The 24,285-nt window shown below is 36.7% G+C and overlaps 1 protein-coding gene across 2 annotated transcripts in view; it reads left to right on the top strand.

Moving 5' to 3' along the window:
- The window catches only part of lamc3 (laminin, gamma 3), a 230,736-nt gene that overhangs the window by 196,824 nt on the left and 9,627 nt on the right, over positions 1–24,285 (top strand). For both annotated transcript variants that reach the window (XR_007437948.1, XM_007259638.4), the window contains exons 15-23: positions 868–1,021; positions 2,134–2,276; positions 4,792–4,970; positions 16,086–16,281; positions 17,670–17,908; positions 19,436–19,512; positions 19,861–19,995; positions 22,775–22,991; positions 23,122–23,256. Coding sequence is in view for 1 of the 2 variants with exons in the window: in XM_007259638.4 (XP_007259700.3) it covers positions 868–1,021; positions 2,134–2,276; positions 4,792–4,970; positions 16,086–16,281; positions 17,670–17,908; positions 19,436–19,512; positions 19,861–19,995; positions 22,775–22,991; positions 23,122–23,256 (1,475 nt within the window). In the remaining variant the exon portion in view is untranslated. The remainder of the gene's footprint in view (positions 1–867; positions 1,022–2,133; positions 2,277–4,791; positions 4,971–16,085; positions 16,282–17,669; positions 17,909–19,435; positions 19,513–19,860; positions 19,996–22,774; positions 22,992–23,121; positions 23,257–24,285) is intronic.

The raw sequence follows: 24,285 nt of genomic DNA, 5'->3' as shown, positions 1-24,285 counted from the left end.
AGACCTTCTGTCTTACCATGGACACATGAACATAAAGGCTTTTAGAGATACTTTTGTAAACAACTTTTGAATGTAGGTCTTCTGAGAGCTCTTTTGTGTGAGGCATGATTCACATCAAGTAATGCTTCTTAAGAACAGCAAACCCAAAACTGGTGTGTGTTTTTTTTATAGGGCAGGGCAGCTTTAATCAAAACATCCAGTCTCATCACATTGATTGGAATCCAGGTTGGCTGACTCCTGGGCCCAATTGGCTCTTAGAAAAGTCAATAGCCTAGGGGTTCACACACTTTTTTTCCATTCTCACTGTGAATGTTTTGTGGACTGTGTTTGTCTATTGTTGTGACTTAGATGAAGATCAGAGCACATTTAATGGCCAATTTATGCAGAAATCCAAGTATCCAAGGGTTCACATACTTTTTCTTGCAACTGTACCTGGAAGAGTAAATGAAAAAAAGAATAAGAACACTTCACTAGGTAAAAACAAATATAAAAAAAGAAATAATTAGCAGAATTTGCAAGCTTTTAATTTTTTTATCACCTACTGATGACACTATTCTGTGCACAGACATTAAATGTACGTATACAATGTCCAGTAGCTGACTGATCTTGATAGGAATTGGTACATATGTGATTAAAAACCTTTTTAAATATACTGTAGTTCGACCCTGAATAAAAATCTAAACAAATTACTGACACAACCCAGAGAAACAGCATTTAAATGACTTGAACAGAGAATGAATCAAAGCAACCGGTGTAATTTTGTTACACTGGAAAGTGTAAGCATTCCAATTCAAAGGAACTTTATCCTTCAAAAAGCTCTGCTTTGCTGTTTATATGTGTTTTAATCTCAGTTTTTTGGCTTCTTAGCGTGTGACTGTTACCCCGCCGGCACGTTTGGATTATCAAACGAGTGTGACCCCGACACAGGACGATGTATGTGTTTGAATCATGTGACCGGCCGAGACTGTGGACAGTGCCAAGCTGGCTACTTCAATCTGCAGCCAGGCGTGGGCTGTGAGAGGTGAGTTACTGTATGCGTTACACACAGCACACAACATCTCTACACTGTCCTGTTTCCATCTATTCGATTATTATCAGTGTGACTCATTTGGTTAACACAACAGAACTAAAAATTAATGGATATCTATAAGATTAACACCTGGTCAATTCAGTTAATGTCTGTATTGGAGAGATATATATTTGACTATGTAATCTATTAACTCCTTAGACTTAGACATTTAGAGGGGTTGTCATTTAAGCATTTATATGTACTTTTTACTTTTCAAGTATTATTATTTTTTTGTTAAAAAAAAATATATTTTTTTTATGTTATGTTGTGTTATGGATATTTAACAGAAAATAAAATAAAACATGTCCATAAATTGTCCATAAAATGGGCTTTGTGCTAAATAATTGAATTCACGTGAAACATGATTTATCCTAATTAAAGTGTTAAAGATTAGCAGTGATATTACAATATTAAATTCATTAAAAGCATATTTTAGGCTTCTATATTTATATAGTTTTTCGACCGGTGGTGTCTTTCCAGAGGCAGAGCAATTAAGTTTATAACACTGGTTCCTAGCTTTTTAGATTAAGAAGGCTTTTGAGAGACAGGCGAAAAATTCCCGTTCTTAAAGTTACGTCGTTCTTAAATTTGTTTGTAAATTGATAAGATTGCTTGTTATCAGAAAATGCACCTCCGATTTGTGTCTGTTTTAAATGTGTTTTTGGTGTGTTTACACTCAGTTTGGTCCTAAAATAATCCTGATATTCAAGACTGATCAGGTGACCAAGTGCAAACTGTGTCATCACAGCAAATTTCAGAACTACAATTAGAAAGTCATAGTAGATAAACAGTCAATAACTTGACTAAAGCATATTAGGGCAGGATTTCCCATTTCTTAAGGTTATTTACAGGCACTTGGCTTATGCTCTTAATTTCACTATTTTACAAATTTGATTCATGTTTTTCAGGCAGAACACTGATCAGCCTCAAACATGTTAATAGTATCTTTAATATGAATTTGTTAAGAACAAAAATATATATTTTTTTTTATTTGTGCTCTTATGGTTTATATTATACATTTCACAACAGTGAAATGATGTGCTTGTATTTTTTCTCTTTTACAGGTGCAATTGTAACCCCGTTGGCTCCTCCTCTCCAGCTTGTCACCCAATCACAGGCCAGTGTACATGTCGGACAGGTGTGGAGGGCAAGCAGTGTGACATTTGTCGAATGGGCTTCTTCGGCTTTTCTTCCAGAGGCTGCAGAGGTACACAGTTATCTTCTGTAGTCTGTAGATAATGCAGACTGATGCTACCATTCTCAAAAACATAAAGCCACTGTTAGAATTCTACTGTAAATGTTTTATTGTTAGTTGTTTCACGGGTAAAGGAATTGGAAATAGCAATACACTGCAGGAGAATACAAACTACAATACAGTAAATACACAGTGGTACATCACTTAGTTTAAGGTTGAACAACAGGAAATTGGACAGTAACCTCTTACACACACTTTATCACTTTCATAAATACATTTCTGCTGCAATATGAATCAATTCTATTGGCTCCAAAAAAGAACCCCACAAGATATGCTTACCAAACAATGTACCATAGTTTCTGCATTAGGATTAATAGCTAAGAAAGAAATCTAAGCTTCAAGAAATCAAAAATATGACTTTTTTAGTTACTTAACATACAATACCAGTTAAACGTTTGGACACACTTGAGATTCAGTGTTTTTTTCATTAGTTTAAACTGTTCTTAAAACTAAAGTCATCCAAACTATGAAGAGCAACACATGGACTTATTTAGTAACCAAAAAAGAGATAAACAAACCAGAATATGTTTTATGTTTTACATTCTTAAAAATGAGCACCTTTTCAAAATCTTAGAAATGAGGTCTATAAGCACCAGTAGTAAAGTTGTGAAGAGGTAGAGTTGGTTTACAGTGAATAGCCCTATTTGAGTGATGTTCTAATCCATGTTATGGATTAAGAAAAAAAATGCTTTAAGAAATAAAGGTCAGTCAATCCGAAAAACTTAGAAGAACGTATAGAAGGTTTTCTCAAGTGCAGTCGCACTTATGATGGAACTGGCTCTCATCAGGACTAGGAAAGGAAAACCAAGAGTTTCCTCTGTTGCACAGGATAAGTTCATCGGAGTTACCAGCTTTAGAAACCGCAAGTTAACAGCACCTCAGATAAAAGACACCCAAATGCTTCACTGTAGAGTATTTTGGTTTGTTTAACACTTCTAAGTTACTATTTGATTCCTTATGTGTTTCTTCAAAGTCTGGAAGAATGTTTCGTTAATTTACAGTGTAGGAAAAAAATAAACACATTGAATGAGAAGGTGTGCCCAAACTTTTGACTGGTACTATACATTCAGTACATTTAAAATAAACTATAAAGACAAAAGTATTAGGAGTATTAGGCATTATCTGCTCATTTATTTTTTCTTCCCAAATCATGGGTCCTAAAAAAGGGTTTTATTTACTATATTTTGGAGCCTTGCTGTAAGGATTTGATTTATTTCACATTCTGAGAGAAGAGCATTAGTATGGTCAGTTTGTTGTATGATCAGCACACCCCCTCATCCCAAACTCCCCAACTCCTCCTACATGTATTGACTGGAGCATCATAATTTTAGAGAACATTTTAGAGAGAATTTCCACAGCTCCACAACTTATTGACAGTGGTTGCAACCTAAAGCTTCTGAATGCATTCATTACAAGGGCTGCACTTATGTGTACAAACATTTGTACATATAAGGTATATATTGCACGGTTTATTTCAATCACAATATGTTCCAGAATAATTGCAGTGCTTCTATAGAGCCATGCTACTCAATAAAGCTGCATTCAGAGGATAGAGCACATTGTGCTCAAAATACAAAATTACAGTCTATATAAAGACTGATCACAGACAGATTGCTGTTGTTACAGATGGAGGTTTTTTTTTAGTGGAAACACTCTGTATTCTGAGCGCGGCCTAAGCGTCTGAATGTGGAAAGTCGGATGCACTTACCAGGATCTTTTTATTACCAACTCCAATTCTGATTTATTTACGGATTGATTTTTATTAGCCTTTCATTACAGCTGTAGATCAGACATTGTGGGCTAAATGAACATTTTCTGTGTTTTTATTTGCAAGAGTTACCATTTAAATACAATTACTTGCTTGTTAGTGAGTTAAACTGGGAATTGGAATTTAAGTGAATGGAAAATCAATATTTCATTAACATTAATCAGACTTAAATGTTTCAAAAGGCCATTTAGCACAATAAGTAATGCATAATGATGACATAATGGTTAGCTATAGGTGCAGCAGCAGCATTAAGGCACAGTGTTTGTGTGTGAGTTCACCCACATCATGTACATTTTTAATAGTATGTTAATGTTAACTTTGGTTATGTTAATTATTTACTCAACTCATCGTATTGCCTTGACTCAGTTAAGTTGTTTAAATATAATGGGGCAGTTTCCCAGGCATAATGTCAGGTCGCGTCAGAGAAGGACGCGGAAAGCGGACCAAACTATAGAAACAAGGAATACACTAAATAGAAACAAAAAAAACATCTAACAATCTAACAGACAGAAACATGTACAGGAAGCGACACCGACACTGGGGCAAAAGGACTATGTATACACACGGATAGTTTACTACATTTTTTTTTTGGAAAACATTTTTTTTTCAGGTTGAAGTTATTATGCCCCAATAATCTAAAACTTCCATTCTGTCTGTATGTCTATATGTCGGTCTGTCGTTCTTTCTGTTATATTACAGCATGTAACTGTGACCCCATGGGTTCATCCTCCATGCAGTGCCATGAGAATGGGACTTGTCCTTGCCGCCAAGGCTTTGTGGGTTATAAGTGTGACAAATGTGAGCTGAACCACTACCTCAACCATGTGACCCACCAGTGTGAGGAGTGCCCGGTGTGCTACAGTCTCATCAGAGACCAGGTACGTGTGTGTGTGTGTGTGTGTGTGTGTGTGTGTGTGTGTGTGTTGGAGTTGGAGTTAGACAATTATCAGCCCCCCTACACCATCCATCATTGTAAAGGGATCACTGTAGGACCAGCACTGGACCATTAAAGTGGAGAACCATTTTCAGCACTGCATTCACACCAAAAGAGTAGCAGTATGGTTGTGAATGTTGTACAGGCATTATTGTATCAGCCACAGCACTGTGTCAGTGTTGCTGGAGTTCTTGCACACCTCACGTTTAATGATGGGGTAGAGAAAACCACCAGTTTCTATAATTTTACCAAATTAGAAAACCACTGGAATATAATCACAGAGGTATATAGATGATCACAAGCCATTCAATCGAACTGAACTGCTTGAATTTTTGCACCAGGAGTGGCATAAAGTTATCCAAAAGCAGTGTGTAAGACTGGTGGAGGAGAACATGCCAAGATGCATGAAAACTGTGATTAAAATACAGGCTTATTCAACCAAATATTGATTTCTGAACTCTTAAAACTTTATGAATATATGAATATATAAAACTTGTTTTCATTGCATTATTTGAGGTCTGAAAGCTTGACATCTTTTTGTTATTTCAGTCATTTCTAATTTTCTGCAAATAAATGCTCTAAATGACAATATTTTTATTTGGAATTTGGGAGAAATGTGGTCCGTAGTTTATAGAATAAAACAACAATGTTCATTATACTCAAACATATATCTATAAATAACAAAATCAGAGAAACTGATTCAGAAACTGATGTTGTCTCTTAATATTTTCCAGAGCTGTATATATATGCAAAGTTTTCTAAAGAAGAGTGGCCAAAAGTGTGCAAATTGTCATTAATACCCATCAGCACTTATTATTTGACATTGAGTTTTCCAAATCTGCTCAGTGATGATTCTATGGGGGGTCGTTTCACATTGATAACGATGTCAAAATGTCATACCTGATTAATGGTGTACCAATGGATGGATTTAGTAGCTGCACAGTAAAAAGTATTTATCAGACCAACATAAAATGAGGATCCAAGGTTTATTAATCCAAAAAAACAGTCAAAATCAACCGATACAGATAAGGGCAAATCCAAAATCAAGGTCAAAAATACAGAAAGACATCAAAATGCCAGAAAAACTAATGGCCAATAGAAAACAGGTGAGCACAGAAATCAGAACTGTGGAGATAGCGACCTCCTATGTCAGGGTTCCCCAATAGGCGGCCCGCGGGCCGGATAGGAGCAAACTATCCGGACAAAATACGAAAGCAGAGCAGTGCAGACAACGGCCCAACTAGAACTGACTGCAGCCTGCGGGAAGGCAAAGTTGGACAATAAAAAGTCCGAAAAAAATACAACCGCTAAAAGCCCTGTTCTTTGTTTACTTCCGTTCAGAGTCGGAACTAAGACATGACGCGGACAAGTGGGTGGGACTGGACGCGTTGGACGTCCAACCCTGCCTTCCCGCAGGCTGCAGTCAGTACCCTCTCGTTCAGCCAGCAAGACAGGTTGCAATGCTACTTCTCCCAATATTTCCCCCACCTATATATGTGAGTTATCATTTTTTTTAATGAACATCATCAAAAGCCAGGACAGAATCAGACTTTCCAGTCCACCTAGAGCAGTGTCTTCGCATTGCAACTACAGAGCACCACCCCAACTTCAGGTCTCTTGTTTTAACCCACCGCTGTCACTTCTCTCATTGAAGGGAGGGTAAAATAATGCAGCTGCAGTTCATATACCTAATTAATGACATCCACTAAAACAGCAAACAAATAGCTGTTGTACTATCTGTCTAATTAGCTAACATTATGCGACTAATGCAATGGCCCTTGCTTTTGTGGTGTTGGCTGAATGTGGCCCTTAGGAAAATGTAATTGGGGACCCCTGTCCTATGTTGTGCTCTTTCTGGGTGGGTAATAGATGGCACTCTCTCCCCTCATTGCTCCAAAGGGTGATGTCGCTTAGCACAAGGCGTCTGTGAGCTGTATAGAAACTGAGTCACTGCGCTTTCCTCCGAGCGCACTGTGATGCTACTCAGCAATGCTGCTTCAGCAGCAGTTAGAAAAAAGGTGGTGGTGGCCTTCACATGTATCGGAGGAGGCATGTGCTAGTCTTTACCCTCCTGATATTGAGGCATCACTAGTGATGAGGGAGTCATAATGAGTGGGTTGAGTAATTAGAACTGATGAAATTAACTAAACTGTGAGTTTTTTGAGAATTTGTGACTAAATTGCTTTTAGAACAAAGTTTTACCTTTACCATGTGTAAACCTACAAGGCTAATAATAAACTGATAAATATTTCAAGAAGAAGGGGAACAAGGTAGGTGTTTCTAATAAAGTGGCACCAGACATATTGTGCACACCTTCACAATTCCCTCCTTACTGTATCAATGACACCCAAATATCCCTAACCATCCACTGTACCTATTTAGCACTTATCTATCCCTTCTAGCGCTGAGCTTTAGCACTGCTCATCATTTAGCTAGCGTTGAGGCTAAAACGGCATGCTATTCAGACACCCCACTATCACCCACTGCCAAGAGTGCTTTCCAGCCAAGCTGGTCTTTGTCTCCCAACAATAGAGAATTACTGAGGCATGTAGCTTCATTTCCCCATTGAGAGAGAAGCGAGCGCATCGAGGTGGCTCTTGTTTGTGAAACAGCAATGTGTGCACAATGTTAGCGAAACAGATGCCACCCACACTCGCACTGAAAATGCAAATACACGCTCCCCGATCACAGCGCTTTAGACTGGATGGCTGTTAAGTAGAGAATGGAAGCACCGTGAACCTCTCGAGGCAAAGCAAGAATGGTGGCGGGACGGCCAGGGTGAGAATGAGAAGGAGTCAGTTTTGAGCTCGCAAATGAAGTCTTTAATTGCTCACGGTTATCATAGGTAATCCAGAGGGCTCTCGGAGGTCTCGAAGGTAATATATAAAAAGTAGAATTAAAAAAAAAAAACTTTGACTGGAGATTATGGCTACGGCAATCACACTCTACCAGCTTCTGATTACTTATTCCTGGTCTATTTTAGTATAAATACCCTCTGTTTCCTTAGCTCTTCGCAGAGTTTAATTTGAATTTATTTTGCTAGCTCTTCTACGAAGCGTTTCTTTTGTTGTTTTCCTCCTTCCTGTTTCTGACTACTATTGTTGCCGACTACTATTGTTGACTATTATTGTTTTCTTTTTAAACATAATCATATGAACATCTGAGCTACATTTAAACAGTATTGAAAGACATAGCTTATATAACTAAGCAAATGAAATGGAAGTATTTCTTTCAAACATAAATTGTAAATTTCCCTGTTGAGTTGGCTGTTGAGTTAGCTACTACTTTGGCTAAAAAAAAACTATTACCAAATACATGTCTCTGACATTAACTTTGAGAAAGTTTTTTTTCCACTCCTTTGTGCAGAATTCTTTCAGCTGTGTGATGTGCGTCATCTTCAGGGTTTCTTTGTTTGTCTGGATATTCTTTTACTGGTATCACTCATGGTGATACCCTACCCCTTTTACCTCTTTTTGTCCTCTCTAATGATGGTCTAATCATTTGTTTTCCTCACGAGGGCTGTACATTTGTGTTTATTATATTTTTAAACTTATGTTGAAACATATTTCTTTCAGTTTTATTTGTTTAGTTATGTAAACTAAATTTACAATTTTAAATGATGCTTAAATGTCTAGGTTTTAAAAAACATATGTATATATTAGATCAATTACCATTCTAAAATTAATGATTTTCTATTATATGAATAAGGGTCCAGCCCTCTAACTTCTATTTTTCTACTCATAATGCAGTAGCATATTTCACAGCCAATTATCAGCCTGCAATTGGACTGAAAGAAATCTATCAGTGTTAATCTGAATAATAGAACCTGTGACTTAACCCCTCAGCATGATTATCTCAAGAGAAGAGTTTTTTTTTTTTGTTTTTTTTTTTTAATTATCACCTAGGTAGTAAAATTAGGTCACGGCAGGCATTAAAAACATCATTTGCTGAGACGAGGGAGAAAAGACAATGGGTGATTTTTTATCTTTATTAATGTTACATATGTTAATTATGAAGGTCTGGGGAATCATATATATCCAGTATGATTAGGGGTTAATGGTGAATGATTAATGCGTGAACATTAACATGAAAAATGAGCCCTACCGTCATTTATATCCATTTTCTTATATAAATCCCTTTTTATATATTATTATTCAAGATCTTCCAAGTTCTACTGACCTCCGGATTTACTTTTTCATCTGCCATATGGTGCATGCAGTCTTAGCAGGCATTTCAGAATCACAGAGGTTTACATACACTGGGAGACCTCTTTTGCAAACAGTGTTTATGCTAATTAGCATGGATAGTTTGCAGTCAATGTATGCATCACTGTGGCAGACTGTTAGATTCTACATTGTTCAGGGTCTAAAGTTTGCTGCTTTAGATTTAGAGTAAAGCCACAAGACTAATGTAGTTAACAAGTAAAATAACATATTAGTTTGGGGCACACTGCTATGTACAGACAATGACAGACAATATGCATCAAATTTACCTTTTTTGAACTATGTGAACTAATTCTAAGACCCGACGACATGGTGCATTAGGTGCTGTATTTTTGCACTATAAGGCGCAGTTAAAATCCTTTAATTTTCCCACAAATCATCAGTGCGCCTTATAATCCGGTGCACCTTATGTATGAATTTTACCAGTCAGGTTGTAAGAAGCAGTAAAGCTACTCTGCTGTAGTGTAGCCTTATGAAGGAGTTTCAGTTCAGTTGTACAGCACCAAGACTGCAGCAGTATTAGCATTAGCTGCTAACCGCGCTAGGCTCTAGCTCTTTCGCCATTCAGAGATGTTGCATGTTTACCATTTTAATACAAGCTATGTGTGAAGAACCGTCAGCTAGTTTATATCACCCTGGCTTACTGGAACACTCAGGGTTCCTCAGTATAGCGCTGTCTGGCTGCATTAGCTGCTAACTGCAGCTTGCGCTAGTGGTCAGCTGCTATTGCCATAATGGAAATCTGAAAATCTAAGCTGTACTATAAATGAACAAAAGTGCTTTACTTTCCCAAAAAAAAACAGTTTTCAGGAGAGAAATCTGTGTAGAGTAACATCCAGCGCTCATTTGACTTTAAAAAAGGAAATGTTTTTTTTAAGAATGACAGTTTTGTTTACTTAACTTAGTATCGGAGGAGGCATGTGCTAGTCTGGTGTTGGTGTTGGGGCATCACTAGTGATAGGGGGAGTCCTAATGAGTGGGTGGGCTAATCGGCTGTATAAATTGGGAGAAAATGGGTTAAAAATTAGTAATAAAATTATATGAAGTTCACTTTTGAGGAAAGTACAAAACAAAGCTTGGTTTGAGATTTCTCTATTGTATGATTTTATCAGCAACTTACTTAAGCAATGCTATAACATGTAATATTGGCACTGCTGTGCTGTGGTTGTAGATCAGCACAGCAGTGCCAATATTACACATTATAGCACTAACCTGAAAGATTTTGAGTTTAAAAGGACGAAAAAAATACAATCTGTTTGGTTTTAAAAAAAACTCAGTGAGTTAAAATAGTTCCATTGATGCTCTGGTGTAGCTGCGCTGTTTGGCTTGTAAGTGCTGCATCATTAGAGGCTACGCCTCAAAGCCAATCAAATTGCATGGTCAGAACTAACTGTGGTATAACTGAATTGAAATCATTACATATTGAATTATGACAACTATAAATAATTCCTAATGAGGAGAGCTTTGGGAATATTATAATATATATTATCGAGTTAACACTTGCTGTTGAGATTGTTAATTTAGTAAAATTGTCACATTATGTACAGTCTATGATGCTATAAGCTGCCATTATTCACAACCTACATATCATAAATACTGTATAAATTAAATTAAATACTGTACAAATTAAAAAAAGGAGATTATCTAATTGTTGCATTTTTACCCACCAATTGCTTCCAGGTTAATTGTCTGATTTTTTATTATTAACACTATCATTTCATTATTACCCATCAGGCTGTAGTCATACGCTGGCTTAGAATAAAATGTGGGACAAAAAGCTATTTTCCCTGAAGCCGCCAGCTCTTCACTGCAGTGTAATTCTGGAGTGCAGAGGACCCCCTTGAAACTGTTTAAAATGAAAATGTCCTCAGTTTTTACTGCCAGCTATGCAGGTATTACCCTGCATATGCTTTGGGACTGTCCTGCCATTAAAAGCATCTGTTCAGCTATTGCACCTGCGAGACCCATTCAGCTCACAGCTTCCACCAGGGTTATGTTATGACTCCGTGCTGCAGGTATCCAGATAATGCCAGATAAGGTATATCCACACGGCGTTTCCATTAGGCCACACAAACACATCTCTGCCAGCCAGACCTTAGGCCTGCTTTTCTCAACAAGGACTTCTCTTCAGGAACTGCAACTGAGATGATGCAAAACCACAACTTCAGTTCTATGAAGTGAAAAGGTGAGAAATGGCTCCAGGGTGTGACAGCAGGCGCGTCTCTTGCTGTCATCCATGATTAATTTTCACTTACAACGTAGTTCCACTCAGTTGGAGTGAAGTACATTTGTGGTTTGAAGTGGATACTTTTAATCTTTACTTAACTGCATCTACAGTGCTTCTCAATTCTCAAACATCTTCACATCCTGAAGTGTCAGAGTAGTTGGATGGCAATCCAGCTTTTAACTGACTTTTTATCATGACATTTATTGTTCATTTATCTGTTTCAGACAACTTTCACATTTGCAATGTGTTTCATTGAGCTGCACTCCTAATAAAAGAAGCTCTTTGAGGATTCTTTAATAAAGGCATTGGTTCTATACAGAACTGACACACTTAACTGTTTTTGACTGGCAAAATAGTTCATATACATGAAAAAGCACCTGTAATATTCACACAGGGTCCTATTTTACACCCCGTGCAAAGAGGGTTACTATACTCATTGCTATGTTACACCCCACGTTCAGGTAAATGTCTAGTGTATTGATAGCTATGTGGAAACAAGGATTCCACATAACACCAAAAAGGTTGCAAAGTAGACTAGGGTTCAGTTACCTGGTTGGGCAAACACACCACACTACACCCACAATACAAATCCCTCATGTTCCATTATTACATAACACCATAATTGTAACTATAAAACCTTTTTTGCTTACCCTTCATGAGCAGGAAATAAAAAAAACAGTATGTAAGAGTTGGCATTTCAGGCTGTATATTGTACATAATGTTGGACTTAAATGTGCAGAAATATTCTTTAGCCTAATGCAGCTAATGAATTGGGTTAATTTCCTTTGTTTCACATATGTTTGATCAGTCTTGGTTTTATACTTATCATACCTCCTATATATGTATGCCTGATAAAGCAATTCAATCCAAATATGGCTCAAGTCCAATTAGTTTTTTACTCCTCCCCTGTGAAAATTACAAGTCAAACTACCATATGTTTCCCACAGTACTCAGTAGTTTCCTGATCATATACATCTCTGGGATTTTCAAAGCAGATGTCTCCAATGGCCTTTTTTAACACTGCTGTCAGTGTCCTTGCCTACATATCCATATTAAACACTTCCTAATCCAAATCATGAAACAATAGCAGAGTTGATCAGTCATTTACATTATGTGGGTAATGAAACTTCATCCACTCCACTCCACATCCAAGATTTCAGATATAATTACAATGACAGACACAAGAATAAAGCATTAATTTATATGCATTTATGTTTGCAGATCATATAAGCATGTGTGACACAAGCTTTCACATTTATTTATTTTTTTTTCTAAATACAGACCACTAGAAATAATATTCCCATCAGGATAACAGAGTTTCTCTAAAGAGGCACATTTTTAAAAAATACTCACCAAATGAACCTCTAAACCCTTTTTCCTTGTTTTCGAACAGTTCCCCTTAATTACAATCAATTAAAAATTTAAAATACTAATATATATATATATATATATATATATATATATATATATATATATATATATATATATATATATATATATATATATATAAATACATACAGTATTGTGCAAATGTTTTAGGCACCTGTGGGAATTTCAGTCAGGAATAAGTGTCTTATCTGTTAAGGAAGTGTTTATTAGCTCAGTAAAACACCAGCAGTACAATAAATACAAACAGCAATTTTACAAAGAGAAGAGCTTTTATAGCCCTGTTTTCCTTAAAGCATCTCCTAATCTCTCCTCATCTGAGATTAATAGAGACACAGTATTTCTATTTCTATTTCTCATCATATCAACACCAGGTTTGGTAAATTGGTAAATTTGGTAAATCAGGTGAGCTGCTGACGGAACTGAACATAATATACACATGCTGGCTGAGGAGCATCCAGGAGAAATCTGGAACGAGACTCTGTTCTTCTGCTTGGCTCACAGGATATAACATATTTAGTCAAAAAAAATATATATATATTTTTTGTTACATTTTACTGTATTTATGTTTATTTGCATCTGTTTCAATCATGTGTGGTGCTTTTTTCAGGTAAAAAAAACATTCATATTGCTGAGATAAATGGATTAGTGTAATTTGCTTTGGTGCACAGTACTGTACATTTTACCAACTGACTGAATTTTGTCTGTTGGATGTAGGTGCCATATTCAAATAACAGTGGATTAAATAACAGTGCAATCAGTGCATGGCTTTTACATGTGTTACATATGTTTAACACACAGTACAATTCCAGGAATAAAAATGCTATAACAATAAAAGTTCTCTATAGAAAAAATCAAACAGATGACCGGTGTTCATGTATTTAAATTTGAGGCCAAATGCTTATAATCCAGAGTGAAAAAACAAACACTCATTTTCCGTCCCTGCCTCAATTACGGACCTTTCAGCTTTAGAGGCTTCAGGTGAGGGAAAATCACCAGTTTCACCATTTTTCTATTCTAAATGAATGCTTGCAAACACTCTAAGCACTCCTTTTTTTTCCCCTCGCCCACACACTCCACCGCCTCCCTTGTCTAAGCTAGCATGATGCATTCTGCTGATGCCCACCGCCTTTGCACTCCATTTCTAATTGCTAAGTCATTTTGAATGTGCATATGTGGGAAGGAAAGGTTGCATTTTAACTAGTTTAATGATAGGCCGCGCCTCGGTTGGGTCCAGGTTAATAAGGTGTGATAAATGTAGTAATGATCGACAATTTGTCAGGACCATAGCACTATAGCACCATAGCGTGTGAATGTGCTTCGAAGGTCATTGCACCTGCTAATGCTTTTCTTTTCTCATTAAAAAAAAAAAACTGCTGAAAATCTCTCTTCCAAATCTTTCTGATTGCATTTTTCCACAAACGGAAGTCATTTACCAAACTAATATTGTTACATCTGTGCTATATACAGTACCAGTCAAAAGTTTGGACACATGTTCTCATTCAATGTTTTTATTTTTCTTACCTACGTTGTAAAAAATAATACTGAAGTCATCCAGACTATGAAGGAATACGTAAGGAATCATGTAAAAACTTTGAAGTGTTAAACAAAGCTAAATTCTCTGTGAAGCGTTTAGGTATCTCTTATGTTGGGAGCTGTTAATTTTAGGTTTCTGAGGCTGGTAACCTTTATAAACTTATCCTGTGGACCAGAGATAACTCTTGGTCTTCCTTTTCTGTGGCGGTCCTGATGAGTGCCAGTTTCACCATCATCAACGTTTTTAATGGTCTTTGCAATTGCAACTTGAGGATACTTTTAAAGTTCTTGATTTTTTTTGGATTGACTGACCTTCATTTGTATTTTTTTTTTCTTTAAGAAATTCAAGTAAATATTTTTTTTTTCTGTAAGTAATTCAAGTAACTATTGACCAGCTGTGCACTACTGTTACCTATAAAACTGACTGAGAAAATGCCAAGATGTCATTTAAGCAAGACGTGCCTACTTTGAGGAATCTAAATCTTTGTTTATTAAATACTCCCAGATTGTTTTTTTTTTCATAGTTGGAGGACTATTATTAATCTACAATATTTTTTTTATAATGATTTTTTTTATTTAATCATATTTCTAGATTGTGTGCTGGGAACCTTTATTTTACTCTTAATCACAATATTACATCATTAATTACAAAGTTTTTATATATTAAACTACTTTTTCCATTTGTTTTGAATGGGGGAAGGGTATACACAGCAAGACTGAGTAAACTTTTACTTTTTCAACAAATTTAATTTCATTTGATATTATTTCATATGATTACATGGTCTCAAGAAAACATAATTTTCCATCATAAATAGTTATTGCATATTTATCACATTAATGCTGTTTTGCAAAATTGTACAAAAAGAATCCTCAAACACTAAACACATTTTTAATTATGACTTAATTTATTTATGAAGCTAAGCCCTCCAACATGCAAATCACCCGTGTAAAAAAGTAATCATGCCCTTAGTTACTCAAGCAGCAAATTAACAAAATGTAATCGATAATGAGATTCAACTGATTAAATCCAGCCAGGCTTGAATAGAGCCTGCCCTGCTGAATGTAACCCCCCCTAATACTGAAGTTCACTTAGAACGAGCCTGTGGTCACTTTTTGACAAAAAAAAAAAAAACATTATTCTGCTGGGTTTAAAGCCAATGTGACGATTAAAAATAGGAACACTATGCTAGTTTTTAAATATGGTGGTGGTAGTGCAATGATGTGAAGATATTTAACTGCTTCAGGACCTAAATGTGTGTGGTTTCTATATAAATATTAAATAATCTTTTTTAAACTGTGTAATGAGTTTGACGTTTGTTTTTTTTTATATTATACTACATTTTGTTTTGAAAACATTCATTATTTTCACATAACATTTATAGTATTTAGCCGACATTCTTATCCAGAGCGAGGATATTACAAGATTATTTCTATTACAGAGGTGGGCCAATGTAGTGTTAGGACTCATTGGTGTAGCACCAATAGTCACCCAGACCTGGAATTGAACCCCAGTCTCCCACATGGAAGCTCACTGGTGGACAGTGGTGTTATCCACTGCATCACACCAATCATTCACTTTGACATATTTGCATGTGACAAAATCCATAAGTAGCAAAAGCATTTTCACAACACAATAAATACACAAAAAATTGAGTTTGCTAACATAGATTGTGTTCTTCTTCTTCAGGTCAGTAAACTCAAAGTCAAACTCCACGATTTGGAAAGGCTGCTGTCCAACTACGACTGCAGGAGCAGACATCGACTTCACGTGCGGCCAAATCACGTACGTCAGCATCAGCAAAATGTGCTTGATAATCAAGTCAATGACCATCAAGGGGAGGACTATCTGCCCAACGCCCTGGAAGATTTCCTGGCTATTCAAGGTAAAAAGTTTAATGGAGCTAAAATTTTCTAAGGATGTTTTCACACCTGTACATTAATGAAACAGGCTCTTTAATATACACTTACTGACAAGAAATTACACACCCCAGATTGCTGCAAAACTGAACATGTAGAACATGTAGATATGTAAATGATTACAGGTGTTGTCTAATGAGACATTGATTTTTTTTGGCCAGGCAGTGTATTTGTCTACCCTAGTAGTGATATTAAGGACACTAACAGCTACACAATATGTGCAGGACATCCTGCAGCCTCGTGTATTGTGCATCACTGCAGCACTTCCAACTGGTGATTTTTTTAGCAGAATAATGCTTGTCCACACAAAGCAAGAGCAAACTTAAGCAATGAGAGGGAGTGCTATAACATGTAATATTGGCCCTGCTGTGCTGCGGTCTAGGCACGGATTACACATGTTATAGCACAAACCTCGAGTGTATTATTGCGATTATAGCACAGTTCCATTATCACTGTTTATTAAAAGATTTTGAGTTAAAGAGGACGACAATTTGAACATACAATTTGTTTGGTTATTAAAACGCCCCTAGTTAAAAGAGTCCCATTGCTTCTCCATGTGTAGCTGCGCTGTTTGGCTTCTGTCCTTGCTAGGTTACCTGTATGTGGTGGAGTAATACATGAAGAGCTTTGGTTGCAGTGCAATTCCGGCTGCTATGTCACTCATAAAATGCCTCTCAGCCAATCACATTGCCGGGTCGGAACTAACTGTGGTATAATCCAGATTAAAACACTTTCTTGGCCTAAAAAGTCGCAAGATTTATCGCTAATCTGCATTTATGGGATAATTTATGGGATGCCAGCTTTAACAACGTACTAGTGTGCAGGATGTAAAGGGGCCTATGCCATATAGAACTTGTATATGCTTCCATGCCTAACCATATCTTATCTTATATCCAGATTAGAGGCACCCAACAGGATACTACAAACTCTTTTTAGTTGTACAGTCATCACTTACATATAATCATTTTTACATTTCGCATATAAAGCATTATTTATATATTTCCAACAGTTTGTTTTTGTTGCATTATTATTTTTTTGTCATGTCACGTTTGTCTGTTGACAAACATTGGAAAGATTGTGAGACTATTCATGCTCTCTATTTACTTCACTTTTTTTTTGCAGCAAAAAGCTAAGATTAGCTGCCAAACTCTCAGAGGGCCTTTTATGAGTGCACCTGCTGTTCCTACACGAGCACCTGCTGTTTTAAAAACAAAGCTGCGCTCCTTTAACGACTCTGTTAACACCTCTGTAGGGTTTAACAGTTTCGATGTTGACTCTTTCCACTTTTTAATTTCTTTTTGCCCATGGAGACAAAATAAATGGCTGGGTACACGTTCTCCTCCTTCCTTTACAGAAGCGCGAGACGCCTTCATGAGTCAGTTCTCACAGCTGGAAACATCTGCACAGACCCTGGAGCTGCAGCTGCGTAACTTGGCCACAGCGGTGAACTGCAGCCTTGTGGTGGAAGGGGGAAGCGAGCAGGGAGAGGAGGCGATGGGAGCAAATGAATGCCGAGCTGTAGTGGACACGTTTGTTGTTGTGACTGATACGCAGGTGCGGCTTCAGAGGATGACCCTTGATCTTAACAGCCTGGTGAGTCTCCACAGATCATGTCCTTCCATATTGAGTAAGCATCTGAGCATGTGTGTGTGTGTGTGTGTGTGTGTGTGTGTGTGTGTTTAACACAGACAGGAAGCACAGACCCAGTACATTAATACCATTTAATGTTATGTTCACACTTGTTAAAAAAAAAGGTATACTTAAATTATGCTAAATTAAAACTGTACTTAAGTTATGTCATTTTGAAACCACTAATTTACTAATACTTACTTACTACTTGTTTGTAGTTAAAATTATATGAATTTGCACTAAATTTATATTTAATATACTAGTCATATGTTATTTCTCCCAATTTTAAATACATTTTTTTTTTTCAGTTTTAGTTTTATTGGCCAAGTATACTTAACATATACAAGAAATTTGACTTAGATGTTAACTCTATTTTTTTAAAAGCTATTTTTGTGTCGAGTTGTTTTGTTTGCAGGGATCTGTAGCGCCTGCCAGAGGGAAATAGGGTAAAGAGAATATATGCAGGGTATGTGGGGTCTTTAACAGTATTATAAACAATATTATAATTATAGTATTTAAAGATTTAACCTCTAAAGTCAACTTTTAAAGTAAATTTTAACACATAAAATGTTAATCAGATCAGTACAGTTTAAATTTTTATAAGCAACACAAAATTTGCAAAAAATGTTTTGCTAGCACATTTTATCAAGGTACACAGTCCCCAGTTTTTGAAGTGCAGAATTAGAGATGTATGCCTCTATAAAACATTTGGTAAAAGTATAGTTTTATAATAAAAAAGCACAGTTTTATAAAATAATACTAAGCATATATTTTTATTAAGTACATCACCAGTACAAAATGAGCACAGCCAAATATAGTATACTTTTTTCAAAGTAACCTGAAATACAGATTAAGCAGGTGAAAATGTTAAGTATAACAAGAAAAAGTACACTTTAATTATTCTGCATGTAATTCAAGTACACTATTATAATATTTAATATAATAATAGTTATCACAAGCGCAATAATAATTAATACTTTAGTTCACTGTATCATTAAAATCCAGTTTTCCTTACATTTAACTGCGACAGTGTGCCTGTTGAGATTTTCATTTAATTTGTTAAAATGAAATTTCAGATCCTCACCACATGTCAAATAAGCTTTATGGTTGATAAAAAATACTAAAATAATTCTGTTAATTTAAACAGATTATATTAACAGATGATTCTAATCATGATTTGGTACAAAAAAAAAAAAAAGTTTTACCAAAGGTTGAGATTTTGAGGAGGAAAGATGGGCAGTCAGTCAGGTAATGCAAAAGCACATGCTGCAGACATTATAAAGGCAAAGCTGCATAAGACGAGGTATAAATATAAAATGGATACCAAGTAAATGTAAGAAACACTGCATTTCTCTTTGCATTTTCCATCTCCCAACAGTTTATAATTTAAGGTTGTAAAAATTAAAAAAGTGAAATACACAATTTGTAGTGCTTGATTTTTACAGTAACAGAATCTGAAAATTGACTATTTGACTTCTCTGCCTGTTTCAGGTAATCCCATTTGTGCTGCCGAAAGGACCAACCCAGTGGAATGCTCTGGTGAATGAATCAGAAGCTTTAGTGAAGAGGTAGGTTGGACAGTTGCAATTATAGTCCAATCATGTTCCACTCATTTTGTGTCTAATGTTCGCTTGAGTGGCCGGCACCATGTCGAAAAATCAATACTGCCAAGACCTTGAAATATTGAAGCAGATAAAGCCACTTATCACTGATGGCTTCACAAAGGACCACGAAGTGCTAATATCAGGTTTGACAACAGCAAACCAGATTTAGACAACAAATTGAATGAAGTGTAATTTGATTCCACTCCGATCTTTCAACCACTGGGTTCTCAATTGAAGCACAGGAGAATAAAAGGACTTTATCCTATATGACTGTTATTATAGTGATTTTTCTTTTTCTTTTTTTTTTAACAGTCATAAAGAAATGGCCATTCGCATTGAAGAGCTAGCAGGGGAAGCAATGAATGTGTCCAGCAGAACTTATTCCATGCTTCTCAGTCTGCTGGAGGATAACTCAACAGAACTTCATATACAAGATCTTACAGAGCAGTAAGTAATGAGTGTTCTCTTCATTTGAATCTGTTGAATCTGGTCTGGACACAGTTTTCTGGTCCCAATGAAAAAGTGTTGTTTTAATTATTATACAATATGCATCATGTGTTGGGAAAGATAAACAATCATAAATCTAATGTTCAGTAGAACAGATATGTTTATCTTATATTATATATATATGTTATTCTTTATCAGTTTACAATAACTCATATCATCACTGGCAATCAAAAACATCACTTTTTTACACTTTTTATTTATTTATTTTTTGTTTGTTTTAGTCTTATTGTTGTTCTTAACTTTGTTTTTAAAAAATCTGAATGAATGGAAATACTACCAAATTATATATTTTTTCACACTATAAGGCACACCTAAAAATCGTCAGTGTGCCTTATGTATGAATTCTAGTTAGCGCTGCTAACTGTGTCTGTTTAGCGCTGTGAAATGTGTCTGGGTAGCGCTGCTAACTGTGTCTGGTTAGCACTGCTAAATGGGGCTGGGAATTGGTGTTAACTGCAGCTGGCTATGCTGCTAACCGCGGCTGATTAGCCCTGCTAACTGGGGCTAGCTAGCGCTGCTAACCAGTGTTCTCAAGTCTCACGCTTTGAGCGTGTGACACACGCACCTCAGCGAGTTCACACGCTCACACGCCACACATGGTATTTCTCACGCTTGCCAATCCATCGGCTGTATATTATAATGTACTCTCGTTGAGCCAATCAGAATATAGATCGCTCTGTTGTTAGGCAGACCTAGTCAAAGAGGGTGGAGTTTCAGCCAGAGTGTCAGACGCGAAGAACTGTCCGATTCAAAAGTTCTGAAACACACGTCGGTGAACAACTGAAGAAGAACAGCAGCAAAATTTTTCATGCATCTTGGCATGTTCTTCTCCACCAGTCTTACACAATGCTTTTGGATAATTTTATTTAAATTTGATAAAATCAAGGAAACTCATAATTTTTAAGTGATCTCTCATTTTTTTCCAGAGCTGTATATTTAGATAGATAGATAGATAGATAGATAGATAGATAGATAGATAGATAGATAGATAGATAGATAGATAGATAGATAGTAGGGGTGGGAATCGATTACTATCTCACGATTCGATTCGATTCCGATTTTGGGGGCCACGATTCGATTCAAAATCGATTTTTGATTCAAAACGATTTGAATTATAAAAATTTCTGCTTCTGGCTTATGAATCTTATTGAAAAAAAAACCCTCCATAATATACACTGGTCCTGGAGCAAGTAATGTGTTACAAAAACAATAAAATGTGCAGGAATGTGGGTCCTCAGTGACAGAGGAATCACTGGGATATCACAATGACGTTAATGAACAATAAATAAATAATAAATAACACTGCTTTATTACCAGGCTACTAGCGGTGGTGTGTAGGTGACGCTGCTGGGCTGATGTGATGATAGCAGTGGAGCGCTAAAGTTCAGGAGCAGCTGCTGATTAACTAGTTAATTTAAGGTCGTTGTATTTCTTCAGAAAGGGGGCAGGAGGTGGAGAAATTAATTCATATTGTCCATTCCTTAATTCCTCTGTGATGAGGAGCTGAAATGAGCTCTGATTAGCTTATTGTTATTTTTCCGTTCCGCCTTAAATGCTGCAGCCCGCAGCCACCTGTAGCGTTATTTAAGGTGGAACTGGAAAGTTAGCTTGTTAGCTAGCTAACAGTTACTGAAACTAACTACTAGCGATCTTTTTTATGCTTGTTATGAAGCATTCTGCCATAAAACATTAAAACTACACGTTAATCTAAGGTAATATAGTGCTTGTTCTGCCATCTTACCGGTGATTCTCAAACACCTACTACGCTCTGTGTGGGTCTGGAAGACCTCGGTTTGAAGGGACAAGCGGGTTGCCAGGTCCAACAAAAATACCCAGCCCAAAATCAGTCCAAAACCCGCCCCTCAGAATCGATTTTGGGACATTTTAAATCGATTCTGAATCGTAGTAAATGAGAATCAAGATTCTTATGTGAATCGATTTTTTGGCACACCTCTAATAGATAGATAGATAGATAGATAGATAGATAGATAGATAGATAGATAGATAGATAGACAGATAGGTACTTTATTTATCCCGAAGGAAATTTAGGCATCCAGCAGCAACAACACAATACAATAAGAAACATATTCAAACATAAATTAAAACAAAGAAGAATAGAAAATATATGAGGCTATAAAAAGCTTACTACACAAGGTAAAGATCTATCTGTAAACAGGGCAGTGCAGTAGATGTTGCTAATGGTCATTTAATAATTAAAAAATTAACAGAGCAAAGTGCAATGTGCAATGACATTGATAATGAAAGTGACTGGTGTGACATAGAAACATAAATATAAATGTGCATCTGTAACAAATATAGTTCTAAAAAGAGATTGTGAATATGTGAATACCAATCATGAGTAAAATGTACTTGAACGTAAGTGAGGTTGGGGAAGTATTAGTGTAAATAATTAAGTGGTTGAATTATGTCCATGTGGTGTGACTGGATTAAACTCAGTCAGCAGCAGCATCCCGTTGAACAGAACACATTTAGCGTTTTTGTAATGAAATCTGCAGTTGTACAGTTTTTTTTTTAATATAAAACAAACATCATCACATTATGCTCAGAAATGTGTATTACAGTAAACAAAAAAACAAATATTATATTGCCCAGATTTGACTAAACTAAAGCGTAGGCTGGATATTGTTAAAGCTTTGATACGCAGTGATGATTCATTGTGTCGGTGTGTGTGTGTGTGTGTGTGTGTGTGTAATGTCAGGCTGTCAGAGATGCAGGAGCTAAAGGAGAACCTCACACTTCAGGCAAATGAGACTCTAGCTGCCTACCTGTCAGTAGAAGAGCAGCACGCTGACGCAAAGGCCATTTTAAACAACATCACCGCCAGCCTACCTGAACTGCACAAGAACGTCACCACGACTGAGGCCAACGCCACATTCTCCTCCTCACAACAGCCCAGTGAAGCTGAATTTCAAAAAGTATGGTGAAAAAAGCGTATTTGTGATTATGATTATGAAATAATGTACATCTGAAAGTAGTGTGGGTTATAATAAATGAAATGTGTGCTGTTTAAGGTATAAGTTTTGACCCCTTTGATTTCTGGTTTAGAGTCTGGACCTGGCCAACAGGACTGCACAGCTTGATACCCTGATCCAGGTGAAGGAGCAGCTGGTAAATAAAACCAGGGAGGAAATGAAGCCTGAACTAAACAAGACCCTGAAGACCATTCAAGAGTTCCACCAGGTGAGTGCAGCCAAAACAAACAAAAAAATCCATCCAACTGCTTCCACCCAGACACTCACAAGCACTTCTGCAGCACCTGGAGAGCAGTAAGGGTTAAGGGCCTTGCTCAGGGCAGCCCTCCAAACCAGGTATTCAAACCCACAGCCTTGTTACCCAGTGCTCTAACGATGCGTGTCCACTTGCACCTTTCCTTCAATGCAGGTCACCGTGCCGAAACAGAAGTAGTCAATCATGAGTTTAAAATTTTACATTTTTAGTGAACCTCGCTGTAATCTGTAGTTCTATAAATCCATATTCCCCCATTTTTAGCCTCTCTTCTGTGTTTGAAAGGCGCCTGTTCTGTGTGTGTGAGGGTCGTCTGTGTGTGGCGTGGCAGCCTGCTATTCCCCGATTGGCTGGACTTTTTTGCCAAGGGGGGGGGGGGGGGGGGGGTGGGCGGGGCTGCGCTCAACGCAACGCAACCCAGCATGCACTGCAGCATGTGGCGTCTCTCTCCATTGAAATGAATTGGAAGCATCAGGCTTAAGTGCCTTAACTGCAACAACTTTGGTACTCAGTATGCAGAGTATACACAGGAATACGTTAAAGCGACACATCACAAAAGGGTGTGTATTACAGTGAATACCGTATTTTTTGCACTATAAGGAGCACTTAAAACCTTTTAATTTTTCCCAAAATCGTCAGTGCGCCTTATAATCTGGTGCATCTGGAGAGAAATCTGTGTAGATTAACATCCAGCGCTTGTTTAACCTAAAAAGAAAGTTTTTTTTCGCCATCCAGCAGTGACGACATTCATGTTTTTTACTAGTGTTGCATAAAGTGCCTTATAATCCCATGCACTTTATACAGGTCCTTCTCAAAAAATTAGCATATTATGATAAAGTTCATTCTTTTCCATAATGAAATTAAAAAAATTAAACTTTTCTTTACTTTTTTGCCAAAATCATTAATATTAAAACAATAAAAGGCTTGAACTACTTCAGCTGTGTGTAATGAATCTAAAATATATGAAAGTATAATTTAATTTAA

This window comes from Astyanax mexicanus, chromosome 1 (genome assembly GCF_023375975.1).
Source record: "Astyanax mexicanus isolate ESR-SI-001 chromosome 1, AstMex3_surface, whole genome shotgun sequence".
In the NCBI taxonomy this organism is placed as follows: Eukaryota; Metazoa; Chordata; class Actinopteri; order Characiformes; family Acestrorhamphidae; genus Astyanax; species Astyanax mexicanus.
Note: the sequence above shows the minus strand (reverse complement) of the source record. Positions and strands in the feature narration are given on the sequence as shown.